At 36.6% G+C, this 12,584-nt stretch overlaps 1 protein-coding gene across 6 annotated transcripts in view; it reads left to right on the top strand.

The window, feature by feature from the left end:
- Positions 1-12,584, top strand: part of COL12A1 (collagen type XII alpha 1 chain) — a 138,942-nt gene that overhangs the window by 18,020 nt on the left and 108,338 nt on the right. For 5 of the 6 annotated variants that reach the window (XM_081942947.1, XM_081942945.1, XM_081942946.1 and 2 more), the window contains exons 3-9: positions 2,966-3,082; positions 5,113-5,256; positions 5,903-5,962; positions 7,297-7,560; positions 7,729-7,893; positions 8,992-9,165; positions 10,959-11,249. The exons of the other annotated variant lie outside the window; for it this stretch is intronic. In XM_081942947.1, the coding sequence (XP_081799073.1) occupies positions 2,966-3,082; positions 5,113-5,256; positions 5,903-5,962; positions 7,297-7,560; positions 7,729-7,893; positions 8,992-9,165; positions 10,959-11,249 (1,215 nt within the window). The remainder of the gene's footprint in view (positions 1-2,965; positions 3,083-5,112; positions 5,257-5,902; positions 5,963-7,296; positions 7,561-7,728; positions 7,894-8,991; positions 9,166-10,958; positions 11,250-12,584) is intronic. 6 annotated transcript variants of the gene reach the window in all.

The raw sequence follows: 12,584 nt of genomic DNA, 5'->3' as shown, positions 1-12,584 counted from the left end.
CAGAAGTAGTCTGCAGTACTGTACTCTAACCTCTGCGCCACTACTGCTCAATCACCATGTTATTGTGATTATGAGACAGCCTAAGATCCAAAGAATTAGTTTATGCATAACCAAGGACTTGTGCATGCTACGTGGGATTTGTACAATTTTTTTTTATGCATACAAAGTATCCATGCCCTCTCAGAGAAATTTGCTTTATAAACCTCTAGTTTAAAAAATATTTTGTGCAGTAGATAAGCAAATTTGCTTTGGAAGGAAAATCCCCAAAGTCGCCTTGGACAATCAAATAAGATGCATGATTCTTTGGATCCAGGATTTACATTCTAAAGCTGCCCTGTTAGAGGAAAACAATAGGCATTTAAGTCAATGGGAGTGAAGTTAGAAAAAGACTAGGCTAAGCAGAAAAAGTTTCTGTCCTCTGAATGCTTAGGTTAGATGTAAATCGCCTTTCATTCAGTGTTTGGGCTTCTATTTATTTTGAACTTGGCACAGGTAGAATTTGATTATTGTGGAAGTGGGTGCTTTCATATTTAGGAACCTGAAATGCATTTCTTATGAACTTCTATGGAAAGGTTGCGCCGTTTCCTTTATAGCAGATAACCAGGCAATCTCGTATGAGATAGAAGTGACATTCACGATGAACAGCTAAGTGCCACGTTTGAACTTTTTTTTTTGTAAATCAGGTTACAGATTTTTTTAAAATGTTGAAGACTTTTCCCCACAGTTGGCCTTTTCAGTTTATCTGGAATCCGGTCATGGGATCACATCAAGATAGGCTGCTGCTGTTCTTCAGCAGTTACAGCCTAAGGGCCTCTGCTGCTTCAGGTCAAATTTCCTTCAAGGTTGGTGGTGCTATTTTTTTCCCCATGTACTCATTTTTTTTAAAAAAAGAAAAAGCATGCTCAGGTCATTTGTCTCTGCCTTTGCATTAAATTTGTCCTGAGCCATTGGTTTGGAAAGAATATTTTATAATGGTATTCTTTAAAATGTTAATGCTATTTATTAACACGTGTTGCATGAGTTAGATACTACCTAATTGATTTTTTTATTTGTGTGTGGCATTAGTATGAGTGCCTTAAATTGAATGAAGACTCGGTTGTGCATGCAGATTAATATTCTAATCTCACTGCCTGTGTATGGACAATAGGAGAAAAATAACATTTGTTCTTGTGCTACTATTACTTGTGATGGCAAGCCAAGCCATATAATCCTATCTCATTGGAAATGGCAGTTCATTAAGAAGCAGACAGTATTTTAAAAATCTTGAAATGTCCAACTCACAAGTGCATTAAACTATAAATCACTTGCAAAGCACCATGCCTTTACAATCAACAGAGCTATATTAATATGATTGTTACTATAGCAGCATTTAACATTCACTTATTGATTTCTAAATAGTCCACTGTTAAATAGTTTTTTAAAAAAACATTTTTGATTTTGCAAAGGTGGACGTCTTTCAAGAAAATCCTAATATATCTATATACCTACGTATGCTATAATCAATATATCAATATTATTAGGTGTTTGCCAATCAATCCAAAGTGTCAAGAAAAGTATGACTGAATCTCACATGCCTTTATTAAACCTTATGTACGGTAGTTAAAACTTAGCTTTTTGTAGTACGCATACCATGCACTGACAGTGAATCAGTAGAGGACTGCATGACATTGCATGACTGATTTAACATGAGAATATCATTATAAAATATTATTATGTAATGTCTTTGGCAATGATTCTTGTACATGGAAGCTTTTGCCCACTGTGGAAGCTACAGTAAATTAAAATAATTAAATTGACTTTCATATATCTATCTATAGATAGATGGATACTCTATATCATATACCTATATATCTATCTATAGATAGATAGAAACACAAATGCATGATGCTGCTAGATAGCATTTGTAAGCTGTTTCTTTCTATACTACATTCAGTTCATTTTCTTGCTGGTTCCCACAGATTGATACATAATCATTTGTTTGGATCACTGATGCCCTTTTCCTTGTTTTCCTCTCTACATCCTGTAAATAAATGTCTGTACATATATCTTGATGTTGTCTTTCCATAATTAACAATTGTTGTGTGAAATACCATACTGGCATTTTGTTTTAAAATGCCATTTCTTAGTATGGGAACACCTGCTACACACAGAGCATAAAAAAATGCTAAGGATGGTTTACACCTCAGGATTGGTATAGCAGAGTGGTGTAAACAGTCAGAAAACTTAGTTGTGCGCACCAATACTGTGACAGAAAATATCAAATACTTTCTTAGTAACATCTTATTTCCCATTTTATGTATCAGCAGCATATACAAGATAAGCTACTGAGATGGCTTTTTGGAAATAAGGGGTTATATTTGGGTATGATAGTAAATTGAGCAAAGAGCCGCTTCAGTCTTACCACATTTCCCTCAATACACATACCTCTGCATACTAACTCATTCAGTGAAGTACAAATATGCAGAGATGAATTTCAAAGAGTTATATATTCTTTGATGATCTGCTGAAAGGGATTTTATGTTCTTGTCAAATGATCTCATGGTGTTATGAGCAGGTTGTGATTTGGCATGCTTTTATGAATTGCATCCAGCATGTTAAGAACGTTCCTTTAATTGTTTTGTGAAAACGTTTGCATATGTGATTATTATCTGTGAACTCATTGTATATGTATTGAAATGTGTTTTCTATTGTGCTTGATTCTGCTGGCCATTCTTGAATGACTTGGCAATTCAAGAAACAAATGTTCTGTTGCTGTCCTCTGTAATGCATATTTTCTTTGATGCGTTTTGTCATGTTCATTGGCTTGCAACCTCCCTTTTGCCAACAGCATACCTTTATATGTGTTGGAAACAAATTTATGCAAAGACACATCTTAGCAAGCTTTGCTTAACATATTTTAAAATTATCATTATAATTAATTTCTTCAACATTTAAACACACTTTGCTTGATATAAATCTTTTGCAGTTAATCCACCTTCAGACTTGAAATTTAAAATTATAGATGAAAATACCGTTCAAATGTCATGGGCAAGTCCATCTGATGCAATAGAAGGTTACAGGATAACTCTGAGGTCTGCGGCTGGTAAGATTTAATGTTCTTTTTTAAGAAAAAAAAACAATCTTAAACTCTGAATTAATGTGCCTTTGTGAAAATGTCTCTTTCTTCCTGGTTGATTTTGAGCGTAGAGAATGTCTAAATACAGCATGAAAGGAACATCTTTAATTTGTCGAAAATTGTACTGAGAATTACATTACAATTTTATTCAGGTCTAGGCAGCAGAAAGATGGCCCTGAGTTTAGTGATTTTTATGCTTTAGTAAGCATGAATGGAATTGTAGTCTTAATTGGTTAGGAAAAAGCCAGTAGATTCAGCAAGCTGAAATATCAGAAACGAGAAAAAACTTGCAATGTCACATTTGTACGTGATGTTTTCATGCAAGTATGAAAGGAACGGTATTTCTATCACTTGGTTTATCATGTGTATCTGCAATAAGTATCTGCAAATATTTATTACATTATTATTATTATTATTATTATTATTATTATTATTATTATTATTATTATTATTTCTTAGATTTTTAGACCGCCCCTCTCCCAGAAAGGGACTCGGGGCGGTGTACAGTCAATACAAATAAAACCAGTCATAATAATAAAATGCATTTAAGATACATTTGGAGGGGGAGATAGGCTGTACTAAGAAATAAATATACTCTAATCCTAAAAACATCACAATTAAAACCCCAAACCCAATTAAAATAAAATAAATCCCCGGGAGGTAAAACTAAGAAAGTGCCAGGCCAGCTGATTGAAATAGGTGAGTCTTTAACTTTTGCCAGAAGGAACGGAGGTCGGTGGTAGTTCGAATGTCTGGGGGGAGGTCATTCCAGAGGGTTGGGCCCATCACAGAGAAGGATCTACTCCTAGGTGTCGCCCGCTGGCATTGCCTAGCAGACGGCACCAGGAGGAGCCCCTCCCTGTGTGAGCGGATAGGTCGCAGGGACGTGTGTGGTAGGATGCGATCCTGCAGATAACTAGGTCCTATGCCATGGAGCGCTTTAAAGATGGTGATCAATTTATATTGCCTTATCTTTGATTGCTAAGGCAGATTCAATAGGGACCTTCCTTCATTTTATCCGAATGACCAAATCCAGTGGGTTTTTTGGTCAATTAGAGATATGAACCTGAATCAACCCAGTTTAAACGCTATAACTATTATATTACAATATCTGTAACACACAGTATTGAATGGATAAACCCCTTTCTATGGGTTATAATAACATGGGTCACATTTTGTGGGGCGGGGGGGGGGCAGTTTTCCCTTTTTTGTTAATCTCATCTATTCCCTACTATTTCCTTTCCTGGACAGTTTAGATGATCTTATTTTTCCTTTATGTAAACAAGTCCCTTGTTTCTTTTCACATCTACATAAGTCAGTGGTTCTCAACTTGTGGGTCGGGACCCCTTTGGGGGTCGAACGACCCTTTCACAGGGGTCGCCTAAGACCATCAGAAAACACATATTTTCAAAAAAATATGGAAAACATAAAATAATTTTATGGTTGGGGGTCACCACAACATGAGGAACTGTATTAAAGGGTCGCGGCATTAGGAAGGTTGAGACCCACTGACATAAGTGATTAATAACAAGAATATATTTTAAAAATGGAATGCTGGTTTTATACATCGCTATCATCTAATTTGGTTTGTTTGACTTTGGCTAAATAAATTGTGTGAGCCCATTCATTGCGTTTTATAAACCATGCTTTATAATGAAATTATATGATGATGATGCTCAAAGCATATGCACCTGGAATGGATTGTCGTTAGCTCTTTCAGGAAATCTGCAAATATTTATTACGTTTTTATATTGCCTTATATATTCTCTCTCTTTCTTTTCGTGGTTCAATCCAGTTGCAATGAACTGTAAGAGAAAGAAGGGAGAAAGAAAGAGAAAAGAAAGGGAGGAGAGAGAGGAAAGCGTGTAGTGATTAGGTAGAAATCAAATGTCTGTGAGCTTTTAACATTTGTTTCTTTATATATAATTTTTGAATAAATGGTGGTTACATAATTTAGAAGTTCTGATTATGAAAATGTTCTTTATGTATAATTGCAGATGATTCAAGTAGAGAATTTACCTTAGCACATACGGCTACCCAAACTTTGTTAACACACCTCATACCTGATACTGAATATATTGTAACAATAAATTCATATGATACTGTAGACGAAAGTGTACCTGTCACTGGACAACTTACAAGTAAGTTTGCAAAATTGACCAAGATGTTGCTTGGAATATAGTTTCAATACTGCTACAAAGATATATGTACTATATTTTAATTTATCATTTGTCAAATTTATATGGTGCTTAGCTTGAAATGTGAGGTGACACTGAGCAACTTACATTTGTAATATATGTAGACATGTGACTTCTACCTTCTAAGGTTGGACTTAATTTGTTTTAATTAGCAAATAAATATGCTGAATGTAGATTTCAAAAAAATTCCATGTGATATTTGTAGCAGTAGCAATAGCATTTAGACTTACATACCATTAGGACTGTAACGCTTTACAGCACTCTGTGGGCAGTTTACAATATAGCAGCATTATTTGCATATTACTCATTTTACCAACCTGGGAAGAATGGAAGGCTGAGTCAATCTTGAGCTGGTCAGGATCAAACTCCAGACTGTGGGCAGAGTTTGTCTGCAATACAGTATTCTAACCACTGCGCTACCAGATCTCTGCAGTAGTAGTAGTACTAATTGTATATAATTTGCAGCATCATTCGACATTTTATTCTCCCATTACCATTTCAGAGATACGTAAAAAGTAGACAAATGAAAAGCAACCTTTGATACTAAGATTTTTTTTTAATTTTTATTAAGCTGTGTGTTCTGTTCTAGTTCAAACAGGTGGCTTTGTAACAACAGGAGTAAAGAAGCCTGAAGAAATTAATTTGCAAAGTAAGTAGTAATTTTGTAATGTTGCTGCTTCTGGTATATGGCAAAACAAGGCATCTATTTCTAAATCAGCATAACCAGACTGCCTAGAGATAAACAAATGTGTTTTTGCTCTTCACAATGCATTTTTTCTGCCTGAGGAAAAAGCATTAAAAAAACAAACAAACCTAGGACCGTTTGGTATGCTTTCTTTCAATTCCTATAATCCACATTGTTCTGACTGGGAAATCCAGAAGTTAAAGTCCAACAAATATAAAAGAATCACATTGGAAAAGACCGAAACAGAAGATCCCTTTCCATGTCAGGCAACTTCTAAAATTTATATGCATCATTCTTTGCTTCGTGCTTGTTCTTGATGGCCAAAGAGGTGAACTTTTGTTGCCCATGCTTTGGGCATTTTCAAATATATTCTTTCCTCTTATTTTATCCTTTGAACTAACTTTCTCCAGACTGTGAACAACAGTGAGACACTTGTTTGGCTCAGGAGTTATGCCAACCATTTTAAATTTGACTCAAAGGAACCCTTTTGTCAATAAACAGGGTGGCAACTGATTCTGATTTCAAAAAGTCATCAAATGTACTTTCTTTACTTTATTCATATAATAAGAGGCGAATAAGACAATGACATATTCTGGGCATGTAGTGGGTTGGTTGCCTAAAGCCCGTGAGATGCTGTTATTTTATTGTTGAATGGATTTGTTTTCTGCTTCCATGTAAGCTTGTACATTAATACATTTTGATATTTATTTTGGTGTTGTGTTTTTATGTAATATCAGTTGCTCAAAGTCATTAGTTACAATGATATTCAGTACTTTGCACCAAGTGAAAGTAACAAGACCAGCTTTAGAGCATCATGGTCTAGAATTGGCTGCCAACAGCAGGGGATATTAATTTCCCTTTTTGTAAGAGTGAACTTTCCATGGATTTTCCCATAAGGTCAAATTCAGAATATATGTATATTGCTATCTAGCTGTCTTCTGTCTATAGCCAGTTTGATGTAATAGTTAAGGCATTGGGAGAAACTGGGAGACTTTGTATTCTAGCATTGCCTTATAGACAAAGTCACCTGGATGACTTTGGGCCAGCCACTCTTTCTTAGCCACAGGAAGCAGGCAATAGCAAACCATTTCCAAAATCTTGCCAAGAATACGGCAGGGATTAGTTCAAACAGTTGCCATGAGTCCACAATGACTTAAAGGGATGCATGGATACATGCATGAATATCTTCTAGCTCTCTGATTCATGTGCATGTACCCCAAATAAATTAAACATTTAAAATATGTGAGTGTATACAGTATGTGAAGGTTAATTAATAATCCTGTTCCATTATGTTTCAGAGTGTTCCATTAGTGCTGTTACAGATCTAGTTTTTCTTGTCGATGGCTCTTGGAGTGTGGGTAGAAATAACTTTAAGTACATATTGGACTTCATTGTTACTCTTGTATCAGCATTTGATATTGGAGAAGATAAGACAAGAGTTGGAATAGTCCAGTACAGCTCTGATACAAGGACTGAATTCAATTTAAATCAGTATTTCAGAAAAAGAGATCTGATTGAGGCAATAAGAAGAATACCCTATAAAGGAGGCAATACAATGACAGGTATGAATTTCCCTCTGATCACATAGAAATCCTGAATGATCATGAGATATCAGCCATTTTTGGGGAGGGTGAGTGGGTGATGCTCTCTTTTATGACTTTATTATTTTGAATTTGATCTTAACATTAATGGTTTTGATTTAAAAAATTCAATTTGTTTTGTAATTTTAGGAGAAGCTATTGATTATCTGATTAGAAATGCTTTTACGGAGTCTGCTGGAGCAAGAAATGGCTTTCCCAAAGTGGCAATTATCATTACGGATGGAAAATCTCAGGATGAAGTAGAAATTCCTGCAAGAGAACTTCGTAGCACTGGAGTTGAAGTCTTTTCTTTGGGTATGTTCAATTCTATATTGTTGTTGGTGATTATTGTAATTTATCCACAGAGAGAAATGTAAAGCAAAATTTAAATTTCGCTTGTTATAAAAATGCACTTCCCCTGTGAAAACTATAACTAGTTAGATTACATTCTTAAATTCAAGGACAACGAGAAGTTAGAATGCCAACTATACCATAAAATGATCTTTTATAGAGATTAAAATAATCTCTCAACACTTTCATTTTATATAATTTCAGTAATATCAACAAAAGTAGAATGCTTTAAAACATTGCTTTGCTGAATAAATAGTTTAAACCTAATTCCCGAAGATGCAAAAAAAAATGTATTTTTCTACAATCGTGCTCTTCTATTGACCTACTGTGCAGATTTAATATAATGGTAGTATAATACAGTCCTGCTGCTGCTAGACTATGGATGTCCATGTAACAATCTGTGGGCTGAGAAAGCAATAAGCAGGGGTGGGTTGCTGAGGGTTTGCAGGGTTTGGGAGAACCTCTAGCTAAGATTCTGTGCAGTTCGGAGAACCCCCAAATCTTACTCTTGGCTAGCCCTGCCCGCTCGTCCCCTCCCAGGAGTCCCCTTCCAGGAGTCCCCATTTTGGATGCAGATAAGTGCAGGGCGCGCATGGAGGCTTGGGGAGGGCGAAAAATGGTCCTCCCAGAAGTTCTGGAAGGATGGAAATGGGCCCGTTTCTGGCCTCTGGCGCCTGGGGAGGCTGTTTTCGCCCTCCTGGAGGCTCACGGAAAGCCTCCGGAGTCCTGGGAGGGCAAAAACGCCCCCCCCTGGTGCAGGAGACCGACTAGGCCACGCCCACCATGGCCACGCCCGCCCAGCAACTGGGCAGAAAATCCCTTGCTAAAATTTTTGAAGCCCACCTCTGAATAAGAGGAGATTTCATCTCCCAGTATAAAACATCATACAGTCAAATTGGGAAAATAAGAGTAGCGGACATTTTATCTCAGCAATGACAGGTAGTTTGAAGTATTGATATAGAAAACTTTCATTATATCAAGAGCATTGGAAAATACAAGAACATCTATGTGCCACATGATTGGACAAACTTGTTTAGTATTGTTATCTCTACCATTTTCTAGGAATCAAAGCTGCAGATGCCAAAGAGTTGAAGTTAATGGCATCCCAGCCCTCATTGAATCATGTTTTTAATGTGGCCAACTTTGATGGTATTGCGGATATTCAGAATGAAATTGTCTCACAGGTCTGCTCGGGAGTGGATGAACAGCTGGGTGACTTGGTTAGCGGAGAAGAAGGTATTTTTTGAAGTATCACTGTAATTAACTTCATCCTTAGATAAATATATAGCTTTAATAATGGGACAGCAAATGTAACACTTTCTTTTTCGTGACTAATATTTCTGCTTAGCAAGGCAATGAGGATTTGGTCTACCATAAAGCACTTTTGAAAGAGCAGTAAGGTAGATCTTGAGGTTCCAAGGCTGCCTGAAGTTTCTAAAATATATAACAATTATATAATATTCATTACTTATTGTAGGGAATAGGTAACCCTGCCAAAAACAGTGTGTATAGTCAAGGCTACGGTTTTCCCAGTTGCAATGTATGGCTGTGAAAGTTGGATCATAAGAAAGCACCAAAGAATTGAGGCCTTTGAATTATGGTGCTGGAGAAGACTCCTGCGAGAGTCCTTGGACTGCAAGGTGATAAAACTGGTCAGTCCTCGAGGAGATCAACCCTGACTGCTCCTTAGAAGGCCAGATCCTGAAGATGAAACTCAAGTACTTTGGCCACCCAATGGGAAGGAAGGACTCACTGGAGAAGATTAAAATGCTGGGAACGATTGAAGGCAAAAGAAGAAGGGGACGACAGAAAATAAGGTGGCTGGATGGAATCACTGAAGCAGTAGGCGTGAGCTTAAATGGACTCCAGAGGATGGTAGATGACAGGAAGGCCTGGAGGAACATTGTCCATGTGGTCGCGATGGGTCGCACATGACTTCACAACTAACAACAACATTGTAGGGAAAAATAATAAAATACAGTAGAATGATCATACCACTTAATTAGCTTTAGTTTTAAATTTACCCAGGTTAATTTTTCCTTGACCAGTTTTGAAACTTAATTTATCATGGTCAGTGGTTTGATGGTTTCTTCAGTTGACCTCTGACTACAGTGCCATTAAGGAAACCATCAATGAACTCAACCATATTGGATACTTTTTGTTCTGTATCCAGCCTTTTCTAAGGGAAGATAATTGAGAAGGTTGCACTAGAATTACAGAGAAGCTGGAGGGTGTAGATTTTCTGGACCACTTCCAGTCAGGTTTCAAGCCTAGGTATGGGACTGGGATTGAGCACACTTGTGGATTACTTCTGTCAGAAATGGGATAGGTGCAATGTGTCTATGGTAGCTACACTTGATATCTCATTGGCTTCTGGTACTATTTAATAGAATACCATTGTTTTCAGGCCAGTCAGCTAGCAAAAAAAAAAAAAAGTCTGGATGAATATCACTTCTGAAAATATCCAATTGGAAGTTTTTTGTTTGTTTCTGGGATTTGTATATTCACTTTCCAAATTTATACTCATTTAGAAAGCCATGTGGCAGTGATTAAACGTAATGATCAGTCAAGGAGGGTTCCTTTTAATTATGTAGAGAGACCAATGGAAGCTTATTATTATTATATACTACAGTTCCATGCATATCCGCTCAGAATTAAGTCCCATTGTCTTTAATTGAACTCTTATGAAGATCTGTTAAGTAATCAGGATTTTTTCTTGGGAATAAGTTGCACTGAACTCAGCATCACTAACTTCTGAGTAAATGAGAGACTGACTTCTTTTTCATCATCTGTGGGGTACCAATGTCATTCCAACTGTACAGGACAAAAAATAGTCATAATTCAGTCTACATTTATTTGTAACTTTTGTTCAATTCATAGATTAATTCTCTAATCAGATTGACTAGAAAACCGATATCATTTGCTCTTGTATTTATTTACCCATGGGCTATTTGGGGGGTAGGTATATTTAGCATTAATCTCTTTGCTCAAAGGACATATTTATGACTGCATTTTTGTTCATTTTTCAGCGTTAGAACCGCCTTCAAATCTGGCAGCCTCACAAATCTCATCAAGAGCTATCAAAATCACTTGGGATCCATCTCCTAGTGACATAACTGGTTATAAGGTGGACATTATTCCAATGATAGCTGATGCCAAACAATTCTCAATGAATGTAGGACCACAAACTACTGCTTTTAATGTAAAAGATCTTTCAGCAGACACAGAATACCAAATTAATGTGTATGCCATGAAAGGACTGACTCCAAGTGAACCAGTGTCTATAATGGAAAAAACACAGCCAATGAAAGTTCGAGTCGGTGAGTCATTGTCATTGAAATGATCTATTGTATGTCAGTGGCAAATCATGCAAAATTAAAATACTACAGAGGAAAATATTTTTTTTAAAAAAAAGCTTGTTGCATGGATTTTTGATAAGCTGATAGAAACATTTGAGACCCAGCGTTCTGAAATGAAATGAGGAATAAATCAAACCTCCTGCACCATGGATGGACAATTCCATTCTTGGGCAAAAGAACCTATTAAATCTTTATGGCCTATTGAGGCCTGCACCCAAACTGTCACGATAGCAATTTTCAAAAGCGTTATAGAGTCAAAAACGGACCAGCCTAAAATTTGTTGAAGGTAAATTATGTTTTAATAAATTAGAATATAAGTTATAATGAATTTATGGAGTTGACCCTACAAAATGCAGGGATGGTACTATATTCAATAAAAAAAGAAGATTTATAATCAGTCAAGGCCCAACCTATGTCTGAAGTAAAAAATAAATGTCAGGAAATTTAGAGCTCTCGCACATCCCTCTATTTAAGGTGCAAATATATTCCCATAACTGTTTTTTTTTTACTATATCCTCATGATGTTGCTTTTATCTCACCCAAAATCACAAGCTGGGGCAGCTTGAAGCTATCTTTAACTCAGGGGTGTCCAAACTTGGCAACTTTAAGACTTGTGGACTTCAACTCCCAGAATTCCCCAGCCAGCTGGCTGGGGAATTCTGGGAGTTGAAGTCCACAAGTCTTAAAGTTGCCAAGTTTGGACACCCCTGCTTTAACTGTTCTGATTTTAAAGAGGTCCCCCCCCCCTTGTTTGTCATACACTTCAAAAATAATGTGGTTACAGAAGTTGGGAACTTCCTAGAACCTATTGACCATTTTTGCTGTTTGTGGGCATACCACCTTTCCTGTAAGTCTGTACTGGTTTTGATCATTTTCAGCTTTGGCTGTAAAGAAAGACCTTACATACACAAACAGACGGCTCTTTTGAAAGTATTTCAATGTGGTTGATTGGCTGTGATTTCTGCCCGTTATTTTCCTCCAGCTACGGAACATCTCTTACTCCAATCTCGTTTAGATTGGAAAGAAATAGATCCAAGCAGAGTATGGTAGAAACCCTAGAAGACAGAAAGGTGGAGAGATGACCAGTGAGCAACAGAAAATCAAGACTGGACTCTCCAAAATCATAGAGGACCAACTGAAGTTTATTCCTCCCAAGCTTTTTAACATTCAGATTCAGGATCATAAACAAAAACAAGCGTTCTAAAGTCTTAGAAATCCAAGAGCTCAAAGTAACTTTCAAAATAAATTTTCACACTAAGAAAGTATACAAGTTTGGCAAGCAGTAGTTTGAAGCTT

The sequence above is a fragment of the Natrix helvetica genome (assembly GCF_964273705.1).
Source record: "Natrix helvetica genome assembly, chromosome: 2".
In the NCBI taxonomy this organism is placed as follows: Eukaryota; Metazoa; Chordata; class Lepidosauria; order Squamata; family Natricidae; genus Natrix; species Natrix helvetica.
This window is presented reverse-complemented; position numbering and strand designations above follow the sequence as displayed.